The sequence below is a fragment of the Aptenodytes patagonicus genome, chromosome 9 (assembly GCF_965638725.1).
Source record: "Aptenodytes patagonicus chromosome 9, bAptPat1.pri.cur, whole genome shotgun sequence".
Taxonomy (NCBI): domain Eukaryota; kingdom Metazoa; phylum Chordata; class Aves; order Sphenisciformes; family Spheniscidae; genus Aptenodytes; species Aptenodytes patagonicus.
The window spans coordinates 22,516,004-22,543,691 of NC_134957.1; the positions used below are offsets into that span (position 1 = coordinate 22,516,004).

The 27,688-nt window shown below is 56.4% G+C and overlaps 1 protein-coding gene across 2 annotated transcripts; it reads left to right on the top strand.

The window, feature by feature from the left end:
• The first annotated feature begins 607 nt into the window (after nt 1–607).
• Nucleotides 608–27,680, top strand: LOC143164620 (actin-binding protein WASF3-like). Of its 2 annotated transcripts, none has more exons than XM_076347444.1 (9): nt 608–643; nt 12,375–12,533; nt 13,984–14,118; nt 14,258–14,411; nt 14,743–14,860; nt 15,054–15,229; nt 15,651–15,917; nt 16,381–16,763; nt 17,385–27,680. In XM_076347444.1, exons 2-9 carry the CDS (start codon nt 12,401–12,403, stop codon nt 17,540–17,542), a joined length of 1,524 nt encoding a protein of 507 aa, XP_076203559.1. In that variant the 5' UTR covers nt 608–643; nt 12,375–12,400; the 3' UTR covers nt 17,543–27,680. The 2 variants fall into 2 exon arrangements, with proteins under 2 accessions (XP_076203559.1, XP_076203560.1); XM_076347445.1 differs by lacking the exon at nt 608–643 and adding an exon at nt 9,068–9,085.
• The last annotated feature ends 8 nt before the right edge of the window (nt 27,681–27,688 follow it).

The following is a 27,688-nucleotide window of genomic DNA, read 5'->3' on the forward strand; positions in this document are numbered from 1 at the left end:
CAGAGCCCAGGCAAGGGGTTTGGAGCGGCTTGAGAAAAGCAGAGCCCTGAGGCGGGGTCGTTTCTGGATACCCAGGTTTGGGTTCTGTTAGCTCCAGCTTAAAAAACTTGGACCCGGTCGGAGATCATAGCACCCCCGGGCTATGGAAAGGGGGGGGGGGGGGGGGGGGGGGCTCTTTTGGAGGTAGCAGCATCAGACCTCCAGCCCCGCTGCCACAGACACACCCCCCCCCCCCCCCCCAAACGATGAGACGGAGCCCTTCCAAGCGGTCGCACCAAACGGCATCTCGGCACGGTCCAGCGCCGGCTCCGGGGCACGACCAAGGAGAGAGCTCGGTAACGGAGGGAGCTGGGGTCCGCACGATCGGCCCCGGTGCGCGGGGCCGGCACGGCCCCGCGCACCGGGGCCGATCGTGCGGAGCGGGGCGGAGCGGGGCGGAGGCGGTGGCGGAGGGGGACACATGCGCCGTGCGCCCACTGCGGGGAGGCGCGGAGAGGCGCGCAGCGGGGGGACGGCGGCGGCGGCGGCCGCCGCAGCCCTGCACAGCTCCGCGGGGCCGCCGCGGAGAGACAGACACCCCCCACCACCACCCCCCCGCCACCCTCCCCCCTCACCAGCACCCCCCCCTCCAAAGCCGGCGGAGGTGAGCGGGGGAGGGATGCGGGAATGACGCGGCACGGGGAAGGGGGGGGGGGGTGTCTCCCCCCCCCCATGTGTGAGCTTGCATGGGGGGGGACACCATCGCGGGGCATCGGGGAGGCGTTTTGCAGCCTTTTTACTGGGGTCCCCCATGGCTTTGCATCCTTTGGGGGCGGGGGGGCATGCTTGCATGGAGGGGATCCCCCACCGCTCTGCATCCTTGCGGGGGGGGGGTTGTCCGGGCCACTTTGCATCCTTGCATGGCTGGGGGGGGGGTGTCTCCACCGCTTTGCATCCTTGCATGGCTGGGGGGGGGGTGTCTCCACCGCTTTGCATCCTTGCATGGGGGGCCCGGGCCGCTTTGCATCCCTGGGTTGCAGGGGTGTCCCCCATAGCTTTGCATTCGTGCATGGTGGAGGGGAGGGGGGGGGCGCGTATCGCTTCGCATCCTTGCTTTGGGAGGGGGTTATCTGAGCTGCTTTGCATCCTTGCGTGGGGGGTCCCTCGTCAGTTTGCACCTATTCATCGCGCCCCCCCCCCCCCCGAGTTATCCCCGGGTTGGGATCCTCCACCGTTTTACACCTTTGCATGGAGGGGAGGGAGTCAGGCTGCTTTGCACCTTTTCGTCGGCGGGGGGGGGGGATTGCCAAACCACTTAGCACATTTGCATCACGGTGGCCTGGGCCTCTTTGCATCCTTGCATTGGGGGGGGAGGCCGGGGGGTGTTGCTTTGCATCGTGTACGGGGGAAACGTAGCAGCTTTACAACCTTGCGAGGGAAGGGGGGGGGGGTGGTCAGGCCTCTTTGCACCCTTGCATGGCGGGGGGAGTGCGTGCTGTCACTTTGCATTCCTGCGTGGAGAGGGGGGTACCTGGTTGCTTTGCACCCTTGTATTGGGGAGGGGGGGGGGGCATCACTTTACATCCTTGCATTTTGGGGAGGGAGGATCCACCACTGCTTCTCATTTTTACATCATTGTGGAGGATAAGCTGGGCCCGCGGTCGCCTGTGCAGGGAGAGGCACCTATAGCCAGCGTAGGGCAGGGCTCATCACCCCCGGGCTGGGGAATGTGAGGGGCTGGGGTGCTGCAGCCTGGTGTGAGGCTGGGGAAGCAGAGGGGACAGGGCCGAGCAGGGCAGAAGCCCGGTGGCACCTGCCACGCATGGCCCCCCCCTCACAGCCCGGGGTCCTCCCTGGGGTTTGGAGCCCCCCCAGTGGCCCCCCAGGCCGGGGCACCCCCGCAGGCAGGCTGCAGGCAGGCACACACACCCCCCCCAAGGGTGCAGAGCCTGGGCCTCCATGCTCAGTGATTCAGCTACTTGCAGGGAGCTTTAATTTTATCGCTTAAAACCAGAGTTCTTGCTGCCTCGTGGTGGTGTCAGCGCTATAAAATACCTATGGATTAAGATGCTTTTTAGTGTAGTTTGTGGCTGCTTTGTCTGCGGCTGCCTGGCATACAGCAGCCAGCTGCCGGATACATTGCCGGACACGAGCCAGAGGAGGGGAACGTAGGACCTGGATGTATGGGCAGATCGGCAATGGCAGAATAAATAATTCATCCTCAAAACTTCAGCGTGCCAAGGTGCACCCGTCACTTGCTGCATCTCCTTGCCTGGATTTTAGAGAGGTTGCTAGTTTCATTTTAAAGAAAAGGTATTTTGGTGGCATCTCTGTGTCTCAGTAGCATCCCCTATGACAGGTTGAACAGCTCAGTGATTAGGGGAGGTTGAAGGCAGCATCGGTCCAGCAAAACTTCTTCTGGCAGCTAGAAGGTTAATGTGCACCGTGCTTTTCTGTCGCAGATGCAGAGCATGCTAAGGGCTCTTACACATAATGCCTGTGATGCAACTTAGACCCCAAATGTCCGCTCCTTTCCCGAGGAGCTGAAGCCCACAGAGAAAACTCGAGAGAAGCATATTTTGCTTTCAGCTGTCATCTCCCTTGGCCCAGTTCTGAACCAAAGATGCTCATCCTCCATTTTATGGTGGATGACAAATCAGCTGCGGATGCCAAGATCTTGACAAGTTACGAACAACAGCCCTCAAGCCAAAAGTGTTAAAATAAAAAAAAAAATTAAAAAAAAAAGCAAGAATGCTTTTTGCGAAGCTGCTCATCCAAAAAGCCACCCCCTGAGCTGCACCCCACGGGCGAGAGCCGCAGCTCAGAGGAGCGGAGAGGATGCAACCAGCTCCCAGGCAGGAGCTGCCCCCACTCCCCCGGGTCCCACCGGGATTTTTGCAGGGCGGCACGTACAGCACCAGCGGGCGAAGCAGCACTGTCAGCCTGGGAAGGGACCACCCGGGGAACACGGCACAGCCCCGGCAGGGAAAGGCATTTGAGCTGGCTGGGAGTGCTCTGTGGCTTGAGATGCCGGTCCTGCAGCTGTGCCCAAAGGCATCGAGCGCCGGGTTTCCAGAAAGACCCTTGCTGCTCGCCAAGGGTTTCTTGGGTTTATCAAAGCGCCTTCTATGTTGGGGAGAATAAGGCTGGTTTGTTCAGCAACGTCCTGCTCACACAAACCACCAGCAAGCGAGAGAGATCCTTCTGTTAATGAGCTGAGCACAAAAGGGAAAAAAATGTCATTGAAGATTTTCCTTTGGTGATAAAGAGTCATTAAAAACAACACATGATTCCTGGGCCAGCGGGGATCTTTTCCAGCCAAAACAGAGCCGGGATCTGTGCTGCTGTTCCCACCACCCCATCCCCTGACTCCTCCTCTGAAGATCAAGGCTGGCATCGCTGCTCCCAGGCGGTCCTCGCACAGGAGCCACGCAGGGAGCAGCCAAAGGATGACGGAGGAGGATCACGTGTAGTTTCATCGGCACCTTGTTTTCACCCTTTTCTCCCTTCAGCATTACAGTATCAGGGTGTTGCGTTTGCATGGATTTAGTTTGTATCCGAAGCAGAGAAGAAGCCAAAAGGTGATGGTGGTACCGGGTCTGTCCGGGGGCTGGCAGCAGCTTCTGTGGGACGGGAAGGACCCGATGAAGCGACCCTCAGCTCCGTGACCAGCGCCGGGGGGGGCGCTGAGGGTTCCCCATTTCTGACAAATCAAACGACAGAACCCAAAACCCACATCAACTAAAACCCAAGGAAAACAGCTGCCTGAAAACCCACTTGCCAATTTACAGTGTTTGCCAGTTGCATACCTGTAAAGAAACATCATTTGGATAAAAGCATTAAGGAGCCTGTTTGTTTTAAACCAGACACACAGCAGGACGAGCTTTTTATACTAACCCCGAGGTAGCGAGGCAGTTGCATTTATGGCGTCCTCCTAAGCAGGCTTTTTGGTGAAGGTTGGTGTTGCGGAGCCCAGCTTTCAGAGGCGTTTGTGATTTAGAGGCAATTTAGTCAAGTGCTGTTCCTAGAGCTGAAGCATTTTGCAGTAGGAAGGGGGGGGGGGGGGAGGATACTGTGGCATTTACTAATAAAACTCTTCAGGAATATTTTTAGCTGTGATTTAACGTTATGTTGCACTTCACTGTGAAGTGTTCGTTCGCTGAAGCCTCCTGGCAGTTGTTAGCTGTGGTAGAGCTGCCTTTGGCTGAGTTAGCAGAGGAGGAGAGCTGCAGATGGACCGGAGGAGAGGCGCGGGCAGCGCTCCCAGCCGGGGCGGGCGATGTGCCTTCCTGGTGGGGCACAGGTCACCGATTCGGCCCCAACCCAGGGAGCGATGCAGCTCTGCTCCAGGGCCAGCCAGACGTCCAGCTCCCTCCTCCCTTTGGCTGGAGGGTCTGACCCTTTCCCTGCAGTTGCAGCTCAGCCCCAATCTGTTCTTGGCCGACAGCAAATAGTCCTCTGTGCCACCCAGGATCAGGGCTAAGACCTCTCAACTCATTTCACATGTGCTGCGGGAGCAGCAAGGTCCACAGCTCCAGCTTCCAGCCTCCCCCGAGCCGACAGCCTGCAGATGGGGGACCAGAAATAGCACCCCACGTCCTGGGGCTTTTCAGTCCCCAAGGCGTTTTGCCACCCAACGCTTTGCCGTGAGATGTGCTAACACTTCTCTCTTGGGATGGGGCTGGGATGCTTTCCGTGGCCCCAGACCATCAGCAGGCATTTGTAAAGCCAGACTCCTTCTGGATGCAGAGGTCTCAAGGAAGGGGCAGGCAGTAGCATTGCTTCTCCCATGCCCATCAGCCTCAGTGCAATCGTGAGAATTCAGTCTCACTGAAGATCGGCCCCTGGTTTATTTTAAGCAAGGGGAATGCTTGAGATCCAGCCGGTTTTAATATCTTTAATTAACCTTTGGACAAAGGCTCTGGAGTGATTATCAGTTTCACACAAAGCAATGACATTTGTCATACCGGTAGCGTTCATAGTCATTTGGGCTAGCAACAAATTAAAAAGTGGTTGCAGATGCATTTCATAAATTAGAGCAACGTGTCCTCACACTTGTGGATCACGCTCCATTTTGTGTGAAGTACCTCAGCAGATCTGGTCCAGCTCTAGCAAGCAGGTTTCTCTGCATTGCAAAGAGCTGCTTGCACAGTTTTTGCTGGTTGATTTTTTTCTGAGACACCAAAGCTTCAGCCCCTATAGGCTATAGGCTCTGCTCTCCCTCCTGAGGCTGTTCGTGGCCCACATCAGCCAAACATCTGAGGTTTAGAAGCAGGAGTTTAGGGCCACCTGAGCCAGAGGTTGCCCCTCGGCCATTAGGTAGCTGCTGGTGGCCCTGTCTGTCCTCTGCAGATTTGTCCTGTTGCTCCTTGAACCCTTCTGCACCGATTTCTAGCACACCCTGTGGCAGAGCTCCACAAATCAACAGCTCGAAAGCCTGCTGCTTTTGCAGCTACCATTTATTTCTGCCTGCTCAGAAACACTGCACACCCCGGGGATCCTTCCCAGCCCCCTCCTGCACACAATCTGTCCTGCCAAACACCATAGGACATGTTCCTTCAGGCACCTACGAGCCCAGCTGAGTGTCACCTCCACCTCTTGTCCTTTTCCCGACTCCAGAGTCGGCTTTCTTTTTTTTGCTCCTTTCAGTATTTCAGGACTGCCTTGTGCCTCCTTCCCCCTCCTGCCCCTGCAGCCCTTCCCCACCTCGCCGTTCCCAGGGTGCCCGCACCAAACCACGGGTTGCCATCCTGAACAGGCATTGCGAGATTCTTGCTCTTTTGATATTCATTTGTAAAGTTTCTTGTCTTTTGTTCAAGGATAATAGATTTTTCAATATACCACTTTGTTTTTTTGCACTACTCTGGCTCCTGGCATCCGACCAAAGCTTTTGCTTCCTTGTAAAAGCCTCCGGTTCCTGGCAGCGTCTGGTCCTCGGGGCTCAGCAGCGCCCTGGGGAGCCCAGTTCGGGTAAGAGCTTTGATTGCACGGGCCGAGCAAACGAACTGCCCCCAAAGCTTGGCCCAGAACTGAGCTTAGCTGCGGAGGCTGACCCAAACTCCCAGTCTTTAGGGGTTTGGCGTGGCTGTGCTCACTGCACACATGTTCTCCCTAAATGCAAGCTCAGGGTTTGTCTTGGCCATCTGAGACATGGTGAATTAGGTTTCCCTCGGCCACCTTGTACAAGCTCAGCTGCTGCTTCGCATGCCATCCAGCCAGCTGGGTGCCGTGCATCAGTGCCGTCACGCAAGGTATTGAAGATACCTTGATGGCTGATTTGTTTTTGCAAGCCAGCGGTGTGCAACATGGACATCCTTCCCAGCCCAGCTCTGCTCATCTCTCCCATGGCTCCGTTCCCAATCCAGGTTTCTCCCGCAGGGAGCACCCAGCCATGGAAAGCAAACCCCAAAATTGCCTCCTGTACCACCTTGGCCCAGTGAAGGAGGGTGACAGCAGGGGGACTTCCCTCCCTCTCTCATGCAATATGAAGCAGGGCACTGGGGCTGAGACTGCAAGTATCAGGCACTTACCAAACCAAATGTCTGTCTTGGGGATTAGCCAGCACCTGAAAAACATGTTGTCACCCCACCTGTCCCTCCTTGCAGGGCCATCCAGACCATGCATGATCCTTCAGGCCACTTTGGACCCCGCCACAGGAATCCAGCTTGGCTTTGCAAGTCACAGCTCAAACCCCTGCCCAGTGGGAGAAGGCGAGTGGGTTTGGGGGTGCAGCGGAGGTGAGGAGACAGTTATGTACATGAAAAGCTATTGCAAAGAATATAAGCAGCAATGGCTGGACACAAAGCTCCATTTTTTGGACCCTCTTACAAAAGAAGAGCTGCTTTTCTGCCCCTGATGGACCCCAAGGACTTAAGCTGCCAGATGCGATGGCTGCTGAGATGAAGGATGACATCTGGAAGGAGCCAGCTGTAGGGGTCACCTGTGAGCCAACATCTGCAAATCGCAGCGCCAGGCTGGTCTGCAGGGACGGGGGGGCTGGCGGTCATGGTCTGGGGCAGCGCTTATTCTCCAGCCCTCCTGCGCTCTTCTCCTGCATGGTCTGGGAAAGCAGGGGCTGCTCTTCAGCAGCACCAGCAGCTTTGGGGTTTGGGATGCTGTGGTCAATTTGCTGATTGTTCCTTGGGAGAAATCAGCTTCTTAGGGCAGAAGATAAAGCTCATTTCTGGTCTCATCACCTCCCATGCCTAGGCATGGGATCACCAGCTGATCTTTGCTCGGGCAGTGGTGAGCTGGACGCTGTTCCCTTCCAAGCTCCTTTGCTTGGTTTGGAAAGCAGGTGGGAGGCTGCGCCTCTGCAAGCTGATGCCCAGCTTGGGTAGGATACAGCAGACGTCAGGGTGGATTTGGGGAACACCGAGGCTCATTGCAGGCTGGAGGAGGCTGTGAGCCGGCCCGCAGTCCCATGCACTGGCTGCTGTGAGCTGCCACCCGCTAGACAGAGTGACAGCGGGAAACTGGGCCGAGCAGCCCGATGCACCTCCCAGAGCACAGGCAGCTCGGGGAGGTCAGTGCCGCTGCCCCGGCGAGATGCTGAGGAGGTTTGACAGATGAATTATGGAAATTGCAATGTGCTACCCTGGGAAGCAGCTATCCACCGTGGGAAAGTGGGCGCTTTCCAGTTACCATCATCAGCAACAGTCTCTCCTTGGCCTGACAGCTGAGGCTGTCACCACTGCCTTTCACCTGTGGTATTTCCCAGTACAGGAAGATAAAGACTTATCGACTCCTTCAGCAGTCGGGGAGAGAGGACAAGTGATGGGAGAGCCCCCGCAGTGTGCCTGTGCCGTGGCAGCGGCTCTCGGGAAGCCCCCAGCCGGTCCCACTCCTCCTGCCTTCCACCTCCAGGAAATCCCTGCTGAGTTTGTGGCTCCCGTTTTCCTCCTCCTGCAGCCTGACGCTGGCATTATCCCAGCGAGGGCTCCTCACTTCCACTCAGGAGACAGCAAAGCCTTGTGAATTTTAGTCCATATAAGCGATACCAGAATCCAGCTGATGTTCCTGGACCCAGCAGAAAAGATGCTCACCCTACAAACACACCCCGTAGATACGCAGAGAAATGGGAAGGGTCAAGTCATGGCAAGAAGGTTTGGCTGGTTGAGGTTGTGCCTTTGAGTACCTGCACCCATGGAGCGGCCAGCGCCTAAAGAAACTGGGACCATCGCATGAGAAATCAATAAGAGAAGCAAACCTTGCTGAGGCTGGTTGGAAAAGCCCACGTAACCACCTAAACCTGAGTGGGGCTTTGAAGACAAAGCATCACCGGGGCTTGCACTGTTATCTCAAAGCAGCTGAAGGGCGGGATCGGAGGGGCCGTGCTGAGCCAGGCAGGGCAGCACTGCCGGCCATGGCTGGGATCTCCCCGCGGCCTCAGAGCCATCGGCTGCATCTAACACACTCTCAGCTAGAGAGGAAAGAAAGACCTGAACGCTCAAGGGCTGGCATGTTTCCTGAGCCGGAGAGGAGGGCAGGAGCAGGGCGGGAGGGGAAGAGCTCATCCCCACCTACAAGCATCCATCACCAGCGAGGATGAACACCTGTATCCCAAGGGAGGACTTCAGGAACTCCTTTTCGCACCCTCTGCGCCAGAGCAGGCATTTCACAGCAGAGCCCAGCGCAGGGCTGCCTGGCCAGGGTCGGACACCTTCCAGCAAACCTGGAGCAGCCCAGCAAGGTGGAAAACCCTTCCCGATGTCCAACGCGAGCACAAACACTGAGGCCGGACATCCCACCTGCCCTGGATCAAGTCTTCCTCCGGCAGCACCGATGTAACCCCCCAGCTGCTCCCGCCCTGGCTGTGCTCTTGCAGCACGAGGACAACATCACCGCAGCACACATTAAGCGAGCGCTGCGAGCAAGGCACTGCCCTGGCCTCGCCACCTCTACCCTCGCTGGGGCGCAGCAGGGACTGCTGGCAGCCCCACACACACCCACAATCAAGTGACCAGGAGCCAAAGGGGACGGGGACAAAGACAAGGCTGTGACACAGGTCCAATGCCTGCCCTGAAGATCGTGCCAAACCCAGGACTCGCCCCGGGTGCCAGTACTCACCCAAGGGACCCACCTGGGGCAGGAGCTGCTTGCAGGGGTGAGGTCCAGCAGGGCACAGCCAGGAATAGGGCTGGAGACCAGCAGCATCGTTCAGGGCAAGACTAGTATCCCCAGCTGAGCTTAAATAACCTCCTGGGCCCATGGGTGGGGGTGTGGGTCCCAGGTGAGGCTGCTCAGGGCCATCAAGGGCTAGTAGTGCCCATGGGAAGATGGCAATTTGGCCCTGCAGCTGCCCAGATGTGGCTTTACTGGTTGCATAGCAATGCCCAGCTGGGCTGTACTGGGGGTGCCACAGCGGTCGCTGCCGAGCTTGGTGCACGCTGTGCGTTGGTGGTGGCCCACAGTGCTGAGCACTGAGGTGGGGTCCGGTATGGCCACATGTATGGAAGAAATCATGAATTGCTCTTGGCCTAACTCTGTCCACGTTCGGGCTTCTCCCCCTTGCACCAGGGAGTCACCTCTGCGCCCAGCGGATCCCTGCTCCTGGGAGCCCTTTCCTGAAGGTCTGAGGACCTGACACCAAAATCACCCTCCCAAAGGCTTGGAAATGACCCGAAATATCAGCACGAGCAGGAGCAGCCCTGGGCATAACTGAGCATCCCTTCGCTGGGGCTCGGGCCAAGCCGCCAGTGCTCAGGATTTGTGTGCAGCCTCTTGGTAGGTGTGAGCAAGATGCACCTGCGAGGACAGAAATTAAGTTGGTGTCGCGTGTAGCCCATCCCCACCCAAAGCCTTTTGGTCCCCTGAGTCGGGACAGGCCTTGAGATCGCGGGTTTTAGGTCAGAAGTTGGGTTTTCAACCCAGAAGTCGGAGGTTTGGTGCCGCCGGTGCACGAGGGATGCTGTTACAGCAGGTTGAGATGGCACTTGTCGCGGGAGGGGTTGGCAGGGGTTTCTAATCCCTGTGTTCCCGTTAGCAGCCATTGACTGGGGAGGTTAAAAAGCAGCTTCTCCTGTGGCTCGGCCAAAGTTGCCTGTCGGGGCTACCCTAGCCTAAAAATGTGTGCCTAACTCCTCCTTGGTTTCTTCTGCTGCAAGCTCTGAGTCTTGTTAGGCCTTTTTTGGGGGGGGAGATTAAAGGGGTCTTTCTTCTCCAGGGACGCGCTCCCATGGCATGGTCTCAAATGCTGTTATCAGACCACATACCCACCTTCTGCCCCTCTTCAAGTCTGTCCCTGATGGGAAGAGTTTCAGACCTCGAATCCTTTTTTTCTTCATTCCCCTCTGGGGTCCCCACGGGTGATGGAGGTGCAGGTGGCCCTGATTCCTCCCGGGCCCCCTGCGCAGGGACAAAAAGCCCCGGGTGCCGGTGGCCGTGTCCCAGGCGGATGCTGAGAATGGCTCTTTGTTCCCTGTTTCTAATTGCTGGGCCAAAGCAGCTCGTTAACCGCTCTGCCCCGTGCCCTCCCGTCCCTGCTGCCGCCACTCGGGGGGAAATCCCCCGCGGGGACGTGCCAGGGCTCAGCCTCTGAGTCCGTATTTTGGGGTGACACATAAAACCGGCTCAAAGCGAGCTTGGGGTGAAGCTGCCAGCGTCGCTCATCTCTTTACGCAGCCCGGGAGGGGGTTCAGGGGGTGCCCAGAAAGGGGGGTTGTACGTAGCCAGAGCAAGACATCCATCAGCAGGTACCCAGAGCCTCCCCTGCAAACTCCGTCACAGTTTTCTCAGCCGAAAAATAACCAGCTGGCAGAAGCCTCTTGGTTGTTTTGGGAGCCAGGGACGGTACCAGCCCCGCCATCCACGTGCAGTGACTTTGGGAAGCGCCGGATGACACGCGGTTTGCTCTGAGCCCGAAGCTTCGCGCGACCCTAAGGAGGGTTCAGGGCTGGGGTCCTTCCCACGGCACCCCGATTGCCCCGGGGCAGAGCAGAGCCCAGCCATTCACCCCCGGTACGTACAGATCTGGGAGCACAATCAGCCCTTTGGGAAGCTCGATATTAATGATTTAGAAACAATTTTTGGACTCTTTCATGGAGGGAGCTTGCATTTGCATTTGAAAACTCCGGAGGAGCTGGCGGTGCTGGCGGGGGGACGGGAGCACTGGCCGGGTGCTATCAATAGGAAACTGTTCTGTCTAACGCTGCCGGGGCCAAAAAATGTGAACTCTGCAGATTTCTGGCTCCGTTCGTGGTCAGAATTGCTGGCTCCGTTGTCGGTACCCAGCTGCTCCGCTCCCAGCTATTAATGGCTCTGCTCGGAAGCTGGTTTGCCTTCGCTGCCAAAGCAGAGAGGGGTTTTGTGAAAGATGGGGTGGATGAGGGGTGCCCAGGGTGTGAAACGGGGGGGCCTCAGCTCACTGTATTCGGCATCTGGGAAGGCTGTTCGTGCTGTCCGGTCCTTATCAGCCCGGGATCCAGTTCGCGGTGATTTCAATGCTAAAGCCATCTGTTTGCCTTTGCACTGGGAGTGTAGCTGAGGCCCGATGCACTCGTGTCACGTAAGACGCCCTTGTGCAAGCCTGCGGGGTCACCGCCTGCTTTGTGCCTGTCCGTGTTCCGGTCCCAGGCTGCAGCGCCCCAGGAGACACCACCGTGGTTAATAAATGCTCCGTTTTTTCTTTTTTTCTCCTTTCTCAGCCTGTTTTCCACCACTTGCCCTTCACGCCAACGGGGTAACCTGCCCCCAGCGCCCCCCCCCTCCTACCCCACTGTGCCCGTCCTTCGTCCTTCCTCGCCAGCTCCCACGGGGGCTCTCGCTGGAGATGAGGCGGTTGGGTACGGGCATCTCCCTACATCCCCTCCCTGAGCCCCCTGGTTCAGGGGGGGATGGCGGCGGAGCAGGGGCCACGCAGGGATGCTGCGGAGAGCAGGGGCGAGCTGGTCGCGGCAGCTTGCCTCGGTGTAGCGCGTGCACAAATAAAACCCCGGAGAGCTTTGCACTGAGCTGGAAATAATGGCATTACAAGCGCTTGCTCGCTTCTGGCCGCTGTTTGGGTGGGGTGAGGCTTTTCGGGGCCGGCTGAAGGGCTGCGGCACGTGGGGGTTTGCTCCTGGTTTGAGCGCAGCTCCAGGCAGGTAAGTGGGAAAGGCTCCCCGGGCGCGGTGGCTTGTCAGCGGAGCACAAGGGTGAGGACAGGGCCCGGCGAGGTGGTCCTCACCTCTGTCCTGGTGCCATGCCCGTGTGCTCACCAGCATCTGGAGGTTTGCACCCACGGAGCATCCCCTGCTTGGAAAAGCCCTGCGGCTGCCACGTGGGCCACAGCCTCCCTATCCCAGTGTGGAAAGGATGAGTCCCCTGTGCAGAGAGCAGAGGGAATGGGGGAAAAAAACAGGCAAATAGCAAAAGCTGCGTATTTTCTTTTTATTCTTTCTTTCTCCTTTGCCCAGGAGAGGCCTGAGGGCTCGCCGGCAGCATGCCGCTGGTGAAGAGGAATATCGAGCCCCGGCACCTGTGCCGGGGGGCTCTTCCCGAGGGGGTGACGAGTGAGCTGGAGTGTGTCACCAACAGCACGCTGGCTGCCATCATCAAGCAGCTGGGCAGCCTCAGTAAGTCAGGCTCAGCGACCCCGGCATGGGACGGGGAGGGGACAGTGGGATGCCGGTGGGATGCCGGTGGGATGCTGGTGGGACGCCACGGTCGCTTGCTCTGGTTCCAATCGCAGAGAAACGGGGGCTGTGCGAGAGCCGTGCGGGCTGCAGCCACCCCTAATTCAGTGGGAATTATCCAGCTAATAAAAAAAAGGAGGGTGCTCAGGGCCAAGCCCAAAGTGGGGACTTGGTGACATTTTTAAGACCCGTTTTCTTCCCATAGCTGGTCTGTGCGGCGGGGGGCGGAAAGCCTTCGCGAGCCCCTTGCTTCTCGACTTGGCCAGAAATAGGAAGGTCAGGCGAAGATTAAAAAACCCCAACCTATTCTTTTTAATCTTAGAGCTTTATGTGAAAGAGAGGTCTGTATAAAAGGTCTAAATCCTTGGCTGTCCTCCTGACCTGGGACTGATTTCAGCAGAAAAGGGGAGGACGAGAGCATTGCACACGCCAGTGTGAAGGTTTAATAGGGGCAACCTATTTCACTGCTGAATATCGACTTAAAATAGAGAGAGAAGCGCAGGCTCTTCAGGGCTCCCCCTCTTTCCCCCCCTCCAGAACTAGATTCTTCTCTAAAATACTCCCAGAAAAATAAACCCTGTATTTAGGGAGCTGCTGGAAGCGCGGCGGCTCGCATGAACAGCACCCATGGGTGCTCAGGCCATGGCTACCTCGTCCAGGGGAAAAGGAAATCAAATACAAACGGCTGAGTCGGGAGACAGGCCAAGCAGATATCAAAAGCGCCTTGGTCTCGGGAGCCGTTTGATACGTGGTTTTGGAGGAAACCCCGAGGAGCTGGGGCGCTGGGCTGGGTGCTAGGCTGGGCTGGGTGCTGGGACGGGCTGGGTGCTGTAGCCTGCAGGTGTCAGCAATGCCCTGCCAGGCGCCCTGCTCAGACCTGTGATAATAATAGCCCTAATAAAGAGCTATCGTAGCGATGCGCTGAGCGCTGCAGGAAAATAACTGCTAAAGTGAAAAAATTTGCGGCTTCTCCCCACTGTAGCGCTCTCCCCGCTGCCCTGTTCTCCGTTTTCCACCTTCAGGGCTGGGTTTCTGCGGGTGATGCTGCATGGCCGGGGGTGATGGCAGTTTTTTGGCTGCATCTGCCCTGGTAGATCCAAAGGCTTTTTAGGATGAGCACCGCCATGGTTTGGTGCCTCCCGCGGGTACCGCTCTTGCTGGAAAGGATGCCCGTGCGCGGAGAAGGGCAGGTGGCTTGTGCTCCCCTCCCTCCGTCCAGCGCTTTGCCAGGTCTGGGAGAGGATGAAGCTCAGCTCCCAAAAAAAAACAAGGCTGGGGAGAGAGCCCCATGGAGCCAGCGGGGAGGTATGCGGTCCAGGGGTCCAGGGCTGGGAGAGGGCTGCCTGCCTGCCACCGCTGCCCGTGACAGGCGCCTGTTGCCCCCTGCCAGGCAGGCACGCGGAGGACATCTTCGGCGAGCTGTTCAACGAAGCCAACAGTTTCTACATGCGGATGAACTCGCTGCAGGAGAGGGTGGACCTGCTGGTCATCAAGGTGACGCAGCTGGACTCCACCGTGGAGGAAGGTGAGGGGCTGGGGCTATTTCGGGGTGATGGCCGGGCGCCAGCGGGTGGGACATGCGTGCTCGGGGTCGGACCACCCACCGTGCCTGGTTTGGGGGGCTGAGGCCACGCCTGCATCCCCTCTCCTTCCCGTGTTCCCAGTTTCGCTGCAGGACATCAACATGCGGAAAGCCTTCAAGAGCTCCACGGTGCAGAACCAGCAGGTCGTGTCTCGCAACTCCATCCCCAACCCGGTGATGGAGATGTACCAGCGCTGCGACAAGCCCCCGCCGCTCAACATCCTCACGCCCTACAGGTAGGGCGGCTGGTGCATCGCTCCTTGGGGGGACCGAAGGGGTCCTGGGGGGCCCTTTCCAGGAGAGGCATCGGGGGGTGCACCCCGTTTGCTGCTTGGCGAGGGCTGAGAGGCTGTTTTCTCCGGTTGCTGTGCCACCATCCCTACTGCATAGGGCGCTTGGGACGAGTGACCCCACACAGTGGTACCGCAAGTAGTGACCACTGTGTTGGACATGTTCATGGTGGGGTAACAGCTTATGACCGTGATCGTACCAAACCCCCCTGCTCAGGGGAAGGGGGGTCTTCTCCTGTGGCTGATAACCCCCTCTCCTTCCTCCTCAACCCCCCAGGGACGACAAAAAGGACGGCCTCAAGTTCTACACCGACCCCTCCTACTTCTTCAACTTATGGAAGGAGAAAATGTTGCAGGCGACAGAAGATAAGAGAAAGGAGAAGCGCAGGCAGAAGGTAACGGGCAGGCGGGGGACACCGGGGGGGCTGGAGCTGGGGCTGCCCAGGATCTGGGGGATGGTCGCCTTCCTGGTGCATCCCGTGTGCTCCCCCCCTGCTGTGGCGGGTGCATCTCGATGCTCCCTGGGTACCGCTCACAGTCCAGAGGAGCCGGGCTGGAGATGGAGCTGCAGCTTGTGTGTGCCCCCAGGAGCAGCGGCTGGTGGAGGACTCCACCCGGGAGGTGAAGAAAGTGAGGAAAGCCCGCAACCGGCGCCTGGAGTGGAACATGATGGCGTATGATAAAGAGTTCCGACCCGATAACAGGTTCTCACCATCCCCCTATCACATGGCGTCATCGGAAGGATCACTGTCCCCAGATAATAGGCAGGTTTTACCTACTACGCGTTTAGCTCACCAGTTCTCCTTTGCTTTTCTCTTCTTCTCCGTCTTTGGGGGGACACGCTGCCCACAGCAGGGTCGGGGTGATAAGCCGTAAACCCGTGGTAGCTTCACGGACAGCTGGTGCCCCCGGGGTTGCATCCTGGACCTCAGGAGCAGCCTTGGTGTTGGGATAAAGTCGAAGCGCTTTCCATTTAGCAGCTAAGGGAAGAGACTGGCTCAGCTTTGTTGGTGTCCACCTCCCCTCCGCTATCTCTCTGCTTTCTTGTATATCTGTATTTTTGCGGCCATTTTTTGTTGTGTTGTCTCAACCCCAAAATACCCCCAAACCCACGTCCCCCACGACCCCCCCGCCCAGCCGACCCCCCTCCCAGGAGTACGACCGTAGGGTTTTCCTGTGCCGTAGATCTTACGCGTCGGACGCAGCCGACCACTCGTACCCGGCGAGCCCCAACCACCCCGCGCAGCTGCTGGCCCCAGCCTCCCACCTGGCCCCAGCAGAGCACAAGGAGGGGGTGCTGGCCGCCACCACCCCCCAGGAGCACGTCTACCGCCCGGCGCCAGCGGCGGGCAGCCGGCAGAACAGCCTCAACCGCCTCCAGCAGCCCCACGTGCCGCAGCCCCCCGAGGCTATCCTCAACGGGCCGAGACCTCACTTAGTCAAGGATTACGGGTAGGGCTTCAGCCTGCCTCTTCTCTCCCGGTGAAGGGATGTCCAGGGGGAGGGGGGCTTGGCGGGGGGCTTGCCTGGGCCGGGGGGCTTCCCACCCCATTTCTGGGCTGACAGCGGTGCTGTGGTAGTGGGGAGAGCCCTCCTCTGCAGCTGCCGTGGTCCGAAACTGCTGGTGAGACCTGAGGCCAAATCAGTCAGGAGCACTTTTGGGGTAACCTCATCCCAAATAAGGGGACGAGGTGGATGGAGGGGACCGTTTTCCCCTGGGATGTTGACTGCCTTTCCACCACTGCGTGGCCCATAGCTCATCCCGCCAGCAGAGCCCCCCCCCACCTCCGTGGGGACAGAGCTTACGCAGGGTCCAGAGCAAACCAAGCCACAGCTCAGCCGGTCGGTGTCTGGGATGGGTGGTGGGTGCTGTCGTTCCTTGTGCCGCTGACACGGCTTTGCCCTCCCGTTGCAGCCCCCAGCCGGTGCCGATGGCAGAGTACTTTGTGCCGCCCGCCCCGCCGCCCCCGCCGCCCGTCATCCCCTCCGCGCAGACCGCCTTCGACAGCCCCATCTCGGCTCCCCCCGCGCTGGCCCCCGGCTCAGCTGCCCCCCCCTCCTACACGCCCTCGCCACCCCCTGCACCCCCCGGCCCCTACTCTGCTTCCCCGCCGCAGGCTGGCCCCATGGGACCCCCGGTGGCACCCCCACCGCCACCACCGGGGCCCCCCGCCGTCGCCGCCTCGCCGGCACACTCGGCATCGCCACCGGCCCCTGCTGTGGAGCCCCGGAAGCCGCAGATCCCGCTGATGCCCATGAGCGACGCCCGGAGCGACCTGCTGGCAGCCATCCGCAGGGGTGAGCAGCGGGGGTGGCAGCAGCGGGAAGGTGGGGGACGGGTCCCCAGTGCTGCCACCGCAGTGGCAAAATACCTCTTGGCGTAGAGTTGGGTGGCGTTGGCTTCGTTGAGTGCAAGATGAGCCCTGGGTGGCCAGGTGATGCGTGAAGATGGTGGCACCCAGGTGGGACCTGGGGAGGGAAAGAAATGCAATGCAGGGGGTTGGAGGGAGGTGGGGGAAAACCATCACCGGAGGTGGGACGGAGCCCCCCAGGGATGACCGTCAGCTCTCGTGCACGTGGCCTCCTTCCAGGCTGTAGCGGATGATGTGCTCCAAGGCTTCTCCCATTTTCCCGTCCTGCAAATCTTCAGGTCGATGACAGATTTAATTTTCAAGAAGGTTCAACCTCTTCAGGTCGAGTGGAAACAGAGGAGGAGCTTTATTCTATTATAAAGCTTTATAAGTGCATGCATCACATTATTCTCTCATATAGCTTTATAATCGTGTGCATCCTCCTGCAAGGGGGCTGCAGCCATCTCATTTCAGCCAATACTTTTAACTGGGGGGATGCCGCACATCGGGTGCACCCATGGGTGCTGGGCACGTTGCCCCTAAAGCCTTCCCCCCTTCCCTACTGCAGGAATCCAACTCCGGAAAGTCCAGGAGCAATGGGAACAGGAGGCCAAAAAAGAGCCCGTGGGCAATGACGTGGCGACGATCCTATCCCGCCGGATCGCGGTGGAGTACAGCGAGTCCGACGACGACTCCGAGCTGGACGATAACGAGTGGTCAGACTGATGGCCCCCAGGGCTGGGCTGGCACGGAGCTCCCCGGCTCTGTACCAGGTGTGTATAGGCGCCTTCCCCAACGTCGATGCCAACAAGCACGGGTGGCCCCGCTCATTCAGGAGCTTTGCTTTTACACCATGTTGAAAACCCTTTGGGCAGCAGCAGCAGCACTGGTAGGATACGCCTCGGAGGCAGTGAGGCCAGAAATTAGCAGCACCTTCACATTTAATGACTTCAAAAATGCTCTGAAGGCAGGTTAATGGGATTACTCCAGATTTACACCTGGAGCAAGACCAGAGGCTGGCCCTGAGTCTGCTTTGCTAGAGAAGGGAAACCCAGAGGCAGTAGTGCTTTTTCAGCTAGATGTTAAACGCGTTAACCAGAAGCTCCTGGAGAAGAAGCCTGATTGCACAGCTGATGTCACCACGGGTGCGCAGGGATGACCGTGCGCTGGGTTTGGGGATGCTCTGCTGCCTGCATTTGTAGGATCGGGCAGCTCCAAAGGCTGCGTGTGGGCAGGAGCCTCCTTCCCCATGGAGCGACGTACTGCGTTTTGCGGTAGTTGCGTAGGGATGGTCACCATCGCGCTCTCGCTCCTTGGAGAAGACCAAGGCGTTGGTGACCTGAGCCCGTTCCCATCCTTAGGACCAGTTTTCTGGGAGAAAAGCGTGAAGGCAAGGCTTGTGCAGCTGGCAGGGAGACACAGCGCTTGTCTGGGCTTTGAAAGGTGCAATGTGTGCTGTCCTCGGGGGGGAAAGGGGCTGCCGGCAAGGGAGCAGAGGTGTCCAGGGACCTTCCCTAAGCCCAACTCTCCTTGGCCTTAGCGCTACACCACTTCAGTGTTATTTGAAAAAAAAATTAATTAGACAAAATGCTGCTTTTAGGTAAACTCTCAACTTGCACTTTGCTGCCCCACAAACTGCGCCCGTACAATTGAGATTAACTCGGACCCAGGCACTAATCCCCCCGGCCTGATCCTGCCCCGTCCCTTACCCCACAGGCGGGCACTTACGGGGGAGCCTGGAGAGCTGGGCCCCTGCCACGGCGCTGAAAATGCCAGTTTGCTCATCAAAATAGAGCGTGATTCATCGAAGGCTTTTCACGCAGCTACGAAGGGAGGAGGCACGGGAAGGCAGAGTGAAGGGGTGGGGAATACTGCAAATATCACAGTCAGGAGTAAGAGCCTGCAGAGAGCTGGGAGAGGTTCCCCACCAGCAGAAAATGGGCCAGGACCAGCCATGGATTTGCCCGACACGGTGTCCTGAGATCCTCTCTTGTGTTCCCATATACCACGAGTCCCTGAACAGGGGAAAACTGAGTCCCCACGTTGCATCTCTTCTGGAGAGAAGCTGGGCTCTGAGCCCACCTCCCCGGTTCTCCCAGTAGCCACGTATGTGATGGCTACAAAAGTAGTATTTTGACTATCTAGGAGTGACCAGGCCTGTAAAGGAGGTGGGAGGGTATGGCTGGGACCCAAAAGATTCAGAGGCTGATGCTTAAGTTCACCCTGAGAAATGCTAATGTTGAACGATGCCCCAGGTATCGGTTCATTATCCTCCTGGTATGAAACCCTTCATGGCGAGATGCGATGAACCCCCTGCCCAGCTGCTGAGAAATATCCCCAGGAGCCCTCCCTTCTCTTGACTGACACAAAATGATCTCTTGTCCCTTGGATGTGACACCTCCCGCATCCCCGCATCTGGGCTGCAAGCTGTGGTGCTGAGTGGGGGGCTCGAATGGAGCAGCAGCGTGGACGTGGGAGAGGGCAAGGGTGGTTGGGGAAGGGTTTGTGGGGGGTGCCCTGCCATGGGCCACGTCCCTGGGTTTGGCCCCCCCTTTCCTTAGGGAAAGCTCCCTCTGACTTCAGCAGGACTGATTGCTGGAGCGGGAACCGCAAATAAAATCCTCGGATTTAACCCCAGAATTCCCCATCTCGGCAGCGCTGATGCCTTTTAAGCTGCTCGGGTGCTCGTCCCGCTCCACCTGTCAAGGGGCAGCCTCTCCCAGCGTGAGGAAGACCCAGCAGTATGGGATTAGCTGTACGGATCAATCCCAGTTCCCACATCAGCCTCCCGGGAGGCTCCGCGCCTCCTGTTTTACCGAGCTCCTGCTGTGGGCAGGCAGGGCAGAGCAGGCAGGGCAGGCAAGAAGCAGCAGAGCAATAGGACGCACGGAATAGCTCATCTGCAAAACCCAAGGAAACAGGATTGACCAAAGGAGGCAGGGAGACATGGTGTCCTGCAGGTGACCAGGAAATTCCTGATGCTCGATGTTCAGCAGGAGCTTTCACTTCTGACGTTGACCCTCTTGAGATGCAGAGAACTGGCTGCAAAAGCTTTCGGCCAAAGCCTGGCATCTCTGCCCAGGCAGAGAGCCCCCGCGATGGGCTTTCCTAGGCAAGGCAGCTGGGGTTTGGACCTGGAGCAAGCTCAGCAGAAAGCCTTGTAAAAATTCAGAGTAACATTTAAGAGTCACCTGGTAGTATTTATTGTGGAGTGTTATTAATATAGATGCAATCGTGATACTGTTTGTATGTGAAGAGAAATTTGGTTTATGTGGATAATTTAGAAAGAGTAACAATCCTTTGTGAGAGAGAGAATAGCAGAGGGCTGTCAGAGCTGCCGTTACCTGTTACGGTGGTCAAAGGGCTGCAGCATCAGCTGCAGGGACCCAGGTGGGGCTCAGGCAGAGCCGGGGAGTCCCACCAGCACGTGAAGGGGCTCTGGGACATGCGGAGCTGGCTCGTCCCTCGGGTCTGTGACTGCCCCAATTCTGGGAAGCTGAGCTGATCCTGGTGGGCACTGGAGAGGAGCCGAGTGCCCCTAAAAGACTGGGTCCCTTCTTTTCATGCACTAGTTGCATTATGTGTGTCACACAAAACTGATGATTCTGGTAGGACTCCATTGGCATGCAGTGGGTCAGGATTGTCCCTGTAGCCTCCCACTTCCCTGTCGCCTCACAGCAACTTTGCTATGCTTGGGATTGGCAGCAGTCAGTCAACCCGTGCTACTATCAGGGTCAATGCCGTTGCATGGCAAAGCGCTCGACAATCATGTAATTCAAGCCTTGCCTGCCCTGTGCACAGGTCCCATCTGCAGAGCGGATGCACAGCTGGGAGCCTCAGGGGCGCAGAGAGCAAGGCTCACCCTCGTGTGCTCGTGCTTTTACATTCTTACACCATCCTCTCCTCTTCGGACATCCCAGCACATCCTCACCGTTTGTATTCTGCTTAAGGAAATTCCCAGCCCCTGATATCACAAGCCCATTTCACATGCTCAACTCCAAAGCAAGTCAGCAGGACCATAACCTCCTGGCATTGCCCGTTGCTTGAAGACATCATGATCCAGCTCTTCCAGGGATCTGAACTGCCTCAGCTCCACTGAAGCTGTCTTGATACCAGGGACGGGGCTGATCCCCAGGTAGCCTCTCCCCAGTGAGATGTCTACATCTGAGCTTGTTGCTCAGGTTTCTTGTGTAGCTGGTGAAGTAACCTGTATAGTCAGTGTGGGCTGTAGACACCCATTTCTGGTCTGATCGTGGCGTACCTTGCTCTTCCCAACACTCTTGGGAAGCCCCAAGAGTGGCAGCGCCACGAGGCAGGCAAGCACACGCTGGCACCGAGAGCCCCAATCTCATGATGCAGCCATTCCTGCAAGGCCAGCTCTGCTGGCAGGCCAACATCCTCGGTGCCTTTGCTTGAGGAACTCAGCCACGTTTGAGGATGACCATCTTTTTTTTAGGTGCATTCATCTATGTTTTGCCCAGGTGACCTATGAAATCCAACAGGAGTGACGCCAACCCCTTGGCTGGGCTAGCTCTGCTGGAATTGATTGTGCCATCCTAATTAACACTGGCTGTCTGACCCATATGCTGCGTACTCAATATTTTGTATATATGTGCCTATTTCCATATACTCTTCCAAAAGTAGGCCATGCTGCGTTACACAACCTAAAATGCTCAAATTCCCATGTGGGCCGATATAAAAGTGAATATTTAAATATTTTATCTAGCTTGGCAGCCATTAAAAATACAATCCAGGTCACAGACGATCGAATTTCTCCTCTCGCAAGCGTACCAGAAGTGGGCTGGGGAGATTCTCCTGTACATTAAGGTATCATGTTCCATGTTAAAATATAGCAGTGGCATTTCATTGCCAACAGATAATCACAGAGTGCCAAACATTTAATGAGCCCAACCGATCTCCCGAGAGTTCCTCTTTCCATTTTATCTGCTTTCTCCTACTTGCCAATTTATGGGCCTAGATTAAAAATAATAAATACGACTGCCAACAGGGGGAAGTATATTCTGTGTGCATACAAATAAATTGGGCCGGAGTCAGCGGAAGAGTAAATAAGCCAGTTTGGTTCTGCTTAGAGATATTAACAGAACGCTATAGTCCTTGAGGTCCATTAGGAACCTCTTAGACATTTCTGATTTATCTGAAAAGGAGCATTATGGGGACCACCGTGCCCATGGTAGGTGAAGCCTACATCAGGTGTGAAGTCTGGTCTTGCTCAAGTTTCATGAAGGTTGGTGGAAGTCTAGCAGCGTTCGCGTCCTGGCATTGCGCCTTCAGCGTCTCCTTGATTTTGAGTGAACGTTGGAGCTGGCTGTTGATGCTGGTGGCTCTTAGAGGATTAGTGTCCTGAAGGAAGAAGGGATTGGGTAGCTTCTAACTTTCCACCCTGGGCAGAGACCTAGGGAGGAGCGAGCATCACATTCTATGAGAGCTCCCGCTTTTGCAGCTATTTTATCCTGGGAAGGTTTTATTCTGGTGACAAATGTAAGGCTGAACACGGCTTCTCCAGAGAGCTCCCTTCATGTAAGACCCCTCAAATTTCCTCCCAGCAATTTTTCCATCTCTATCTCCCTTTCAAGACACCCAACAGCCTGAACAGCAGCTTTGCAGACTCCCCTGGGAACAGAGCCTGAACTAACACCTCAGCTTAACGATAAATGGAAGTTTTGCTTGGAGAGAGGCAGGTTGTAGCACTGGAGGTGGTATTTTGGAGGGTGCTTTCCAGAGTTGCATGGCCAGCAGGAGCACCATGCTGTTTCCTCGTGGGTGGACCATGGGAAGCGCTCCTCATCCTGGGATGCTGGCAAGGGGAGCACAGGCTGTTGCTTTCACCATGACTCCTGTTTTCCTGTAGTAGTAGTTGTTATTTAGGGGTAAGGTTTTCTTGGCTGGCATGTCACTTTACAGATAAAAAAAATAAAAGTAAGGGCAAGGACTCAGTCCTGAGGAGTTTACAGTTTACAGCAAAGACCATATAACCTGCACTGCACTTTAGAAGCCTCAAATGCTCACTCACCCATGAATTTGCCCTCAACTGGGCAGCAGCACCTTGAGGACTGTTGTCCCTCCCTTAGGTGACCCCCATGACCAGCACCACGACCGCATCCCCCCCCCCCGCTGATGGCAGCGGTGGGGCTCTCCTGCCCCTCCGCTATCCCCACGCAAAAGTGCCTGAACAAAGTACGGGAGTGCCAAGACACACTGGTTTTGTCTCGGAATGGGTCGCCATGCCCTCAGGGCAGGCCTTTCCCAGTCCCCACGCAGCTGTGCTCCTCTGGGATGACCAATGCATGCAATAGGAAACATGCCCAGGTGCACCGTTGCAGCTACCTGCCGACACTTAGAGCTGCCCATGCAATTCATGTGACGGCCTCTAAGCTCATAGAAAGTGTCCGCCTTCAAGCACTTATACCCAAGCCTAGACTTTGAAGCGTTTCAATCTTCCTGAGGGTCGAAGGGTTTGGGGTTTTTTGTGAATCTGATCTTCCTTTAACAAATGCCAGGTTTTCTAGGATCGCTCTCTCAAGCTCCGCTTTCTCCAGATGAGAGTTGTGCCTGCATTTTGCTGGGGGAGGGAAGGAAAAAAACCACAGTCAAAAGCTTCAGTGAGGGGTTTGCCCCAAAGCCTTCAGTACCATGCCCACAGGCAGGGTGGGAGGAGGACACTAGGATGTTCCCAAAGGAGGACATCATCCTGGAGTTGTCACTAGGCTGAGGCAGAGCCTGCAGCCAGGGATGGGCTCTTGCTGCGGGAAATCCCCAGGCAAGACCTGGGTGGGACGTGCTCGGCCACGGTGTCCCCTGAAGGCAATCTTGATGTGACATTATCAATATTAATGTCTGTCTTACTTTGGTACAGGGTCCTGAGGCCACAGACATCTCCATAGCACTACAAAATGGTAGATCACTGATGCTTCACGCTCCCATGGGCAATCTCTCCTAGTAGATATCTTCATAGAATCATTAAGGTTGGAAAAGACCTCTAAGATCATCGAGTCCAACCATCAACCCAACACCACCATGCCCACTAAACCATGTCCCTAAGTGCTGCATCTACACGTCTTTTAAATACTTCCAGGGATGGTGACTCCACCACTTCCCTGGGCAGCCTGTTCCAATCCTTGACAAGCCTTTCGGTGAAGAAATTTTTCCCAATATCCAATCTAAACCTCCCCTGGTGCAACTTGAGGCCGTTTCCTCTCGTCCTATCTTCCCACAGGTGCCACCTTCCACAGCAGCAGCCAGAGGTCCCTCTGTAGTCTTTTGGTCTTAGCAGGAACAGGCTTAAATCTGCCGTCGGTCGTTGTGTTTGGGGGCTTGTGAGCCCGAGCGTGTGTGAAATGAGCCTTTCCCTGCACACCTCTCCTACGGTGGCAATGCCAGGGGACTGGGTTGGCCCTGGGGGGCTTTCAGCCCAACGGTAGTTCTAGCACTTGGGTGCGTAGAAAGTATTAAGAGTGCAGAGAGGAAGAAACAAAATAGAAAGAAAATAACCTGGCATTTTAGGTTGGTTGTGCTCCCACCACTCTATACAGAAAAAACCTCGGGTAGGTAAAACCCTGTGCAAAGCCACGAAGGGCAGCGGGGAGAATAAACCCGTTCTCCATGCGTGCGTTGGACTAAAGTGCAAGGCATGGGATTGAGTTGGGGCAGAGAGGAGTTGAATCGGATCTCTGGGAAAGCTTTCTCAAGGTAAGGATGGAGAAACTCTGAAACGGGTCGCAGAGGCTCTGCCACGGGAGGGCTTTGAGAAGCAAGTAGGCAAACACCAGAGAGGAGTACTGTCCGTAACCCTGTGTTGGGCCAGGGGACGGTGCAGGCGCCCACAGGGTGTCCCTTCCAACTTGAGATGTTTGTAGTTCTGCCTCATCCCCTCCTTCAGGCTTGCAGCACTGCTACTTGTGGCTCTGTCCCAGCAGGTTACAGCCCCAAAGCATCGCCCATCAGCCAGGGCAGCCTGCTTGTATTCTCCCTTAGCTCTGTTGCCCCTTTTCTGATTTTGGCATCGACCCTCAAATACAGTAGAGATAAAATGTACTGCAGAATAAACACCTGAGAGGGAAGGATGTGAACTAACTGCAGAAAACCTGGATGCACAGCTGTTGCTGCTGTATTTCAATAGTTAGAAGGCAGCAGCTCCAGCAACCTGCTCCTCCAGACCATTCATGGTGCACAGGCTGCAGCGTGTAAGCCACGCTGGTGCATTAAGGTGAATAATTTAAAAGTTATTCTTTGATTTGGGGTAGCTCAGTTGAGGAATCTAAAAATTAACAACCACCCCCAAAACTAAAAAGCAAACAAACAACTTACATGTGATTTCCAGAAGGAAAATCTGTTCCGTCTCCTTCCCCCGGACCCTGAGGAAAAGTCAGACCCAATGTTGCTTCCCAGCCAGCCACCAAAAAATGGAGCAGTTGTCACCATAACCACTTTCAAAAATCAGTTCCTAAGAAACACAGTGTTTTAAGAACAGAGCAAGCAACATACCAGACTACAGTGCAGCAAGGAGATGGGTCTCCTGCCACCGTAGGAGGTGCTTTTGTCCCTGAAGGCCCCACCCCAGCTCAAGTGTTTCAAATTCCATTGATTTTCACCTGTTACCAGTGGTTGTCTATGCCTGATGCCTCAGCTGGGAACACTTGCTCCATAGAAAGTCACGTCTTGCCGTGAAGAAAACAACCATAGAAATCTTGCATTGGAAACAAAGTGGACTTCGAGCCTGATGATGTTACTGTGATGCACGTTGAGGAGTTGTTGATTGCCCGCTGGCAGCAGGCGCATCTTTGGCACAGTCCTGCCAGGTCTCCAAAAATCATACTGTTATGAGCATCGACGCCCCCCCTCACCACCCCCACCCCCAAAGTTATTTTTATACTGAGATGTTTCAGGTCTACTTTTAGTTCTGGCCAGTTTTCCACAAATGGGGCCTCTCTTTGTGGTGCCTTTCATCTCAGATCACAGCAGATTAGGAAAAAGAAAGAAAATCCCCACCAAAAAGAAACCTTTTTCTCCAAAATGCATTTTTAGGAGCGTTTCGGGGCGGATGGCTCCCCATCTGAACAGACTTCCTTCATTTTGGGGCCGCTTGACTTGCCCGGGGGAATCTGGAACAGGATATCCCCGGCGTGAGTTTGGGTCGATGCTGAAGCGTTGCTGGCGCTTTCCTCCCCTCCGCTTTCGTCTGTGCTGTGTCGCACGCGGGGCTCGGGTCCGGTGTTCCCGTCGGGAGAGCAGCAGCGCCGCAGCAGCGTGGCAGCTCCTTACTGACACAAGTGCCTTTTCTGGAGGTCCCCATTGTATTGCCGAGGAGCGCGGGGCTTCACGGGGCGGGTGGGCTCGCCGAGTTGGGGAAGGGCAGAGCATTTCCAAGCATTTCTGATGCTCGGTCTGTCCTCACCTGGGTGGAAACCTGGACCTGCCCAGACCCTGAGGTATCCGCTGGGATTCCTCCTTCCTCGTGCACGGGCTGTTACCCCTGCAGCTGCACAGGGGAAGTTTTGGGAGCAGCTTTTACTCCGATCTTGGCCGACCCAAGGAGAACCACACATCTCCGGGTGCACATGCAAACGTTGCACCTTCAGCACGGGGACAGTCCCTGAGAGGACACGGTGGGGGCATGCAGGGAGGGGACAAACCCTGTCACCACTTTGCTGTGGGACATGCCCGTGCTGGTGGGTTTGCTCCAGGGTATGTGCATTGCTGCCACTGTGGGACAAGCATTCAGGCTGGAGAGCCTTCCTCCTCCTCCTCCTCCTCCTCCTGCCCCAGCCCAGGGCCGTTGGGGCAATGCCAGCTGCTGCGGCAGGACAGGAGCCTTCTCGCTGCCAGGTTTCCATCGCCTTCAGAGTGAGTAGGAGCACAAGCACCTCTGGGTGAGGCCAGGCGCTGCAGGAGCATTATTTTGGGGGGCATTGAAGGCAGGTGAGGATCATCTCCTGTACCCTGCACCCGGCAGCCCGGGGATCAAGGCTAGCCCAGGCTGGGCAGGGAGCACCTCAGACACCCCAAAAACCCCTCTGCACTACCCAAACTCGGCAGCTACAAGCTAGGGAGACCTCCCGGAGCACTGGGGCAACCGATCCTCCTAAAATAGAGCATCTGTGAGCGGCCAGCTTGAGCCGAGCATTTTAAAAGCAGTTTTCTCCCCTTTTGGTGCCAGCCGTTCATACGTACAGCCTGGAGCCAGGGCTGGGGCCGGTCTTTACGGAGGTTGGCTCCAGCTCTGCAGGGGTGGCACGGCGGGGTCAGGGAGGTGCCAGCCCGGTGGCACCTTGCGGTTGGCTTCCTGGGGTGCTCAGCATCGGTGGGGCTGCCCCGATGCTCCTGCAAAAGGCTCATTTTTTAATACCGGCAGAAGTATTACCTGTATTTTCTTCGACTTGCCGTTTGATAGGAGCAGCTGATGGGAGACGGGCGTCTCTCCCATGGGAGGGTCACCCGCTACAGGCCATAATTTGATTTCCATTATTATATAGTTGACATTAAAAAAGAAGGAGATGTTCACTGTCTAATGGGGTCTTTTAACCATGTGCACTTAGTCAATAGGTGAGTAGATGTTGCTGCTTGTATCTATCTACCGTACCCAGTTGCTACGTGTGAACAAGTGTTATTTCTTCCCAGTGTTGTGGGTTCTGCCTGTCGTGACACGATGATGGAAAGGTAGGGATTATGTCGGTCGCAACACGAGCTTTCTTCTGTACAGTGTAGAGAGGAAACCTGGAACGATCCGAAGCACCGCTTGTAACTACATTTGTTCAAAAAATGTCACCTAAATCCCAAACTGTTGACACTTTATGCATGTGCTAATTTAAAAAAAAAAAAATAATAAAGATTTTAAGAGGTTAAAGTAGATTTGGG

Excerpts from the sequence above, each read along its gene's own strand:
- LOC143164620 (XM_076347444.1), top strand. The coding sequence starts at position 12,401 with ATGCCGCTGGTGAAGAGGAATATCGAGCCCCGGCACCTGTGCCGGGGG. Across the intron at positions 14,861-15,053 it reads AGGAGAAGCGCAGGCAGAAG|GAGCAGCGGCTGGTGGAGGA; the intron begins GTAACGGGCAGG and ends GTGTGCCCCCAG. Across the intron at positions 15,918-16,380 it reads CACTTAGTCAAGGATTACGG|CCCCCAGCCGGTGCCGATGG; the intron begins GTAGGGCTTCAG and ends CTCCCGTTGCAG.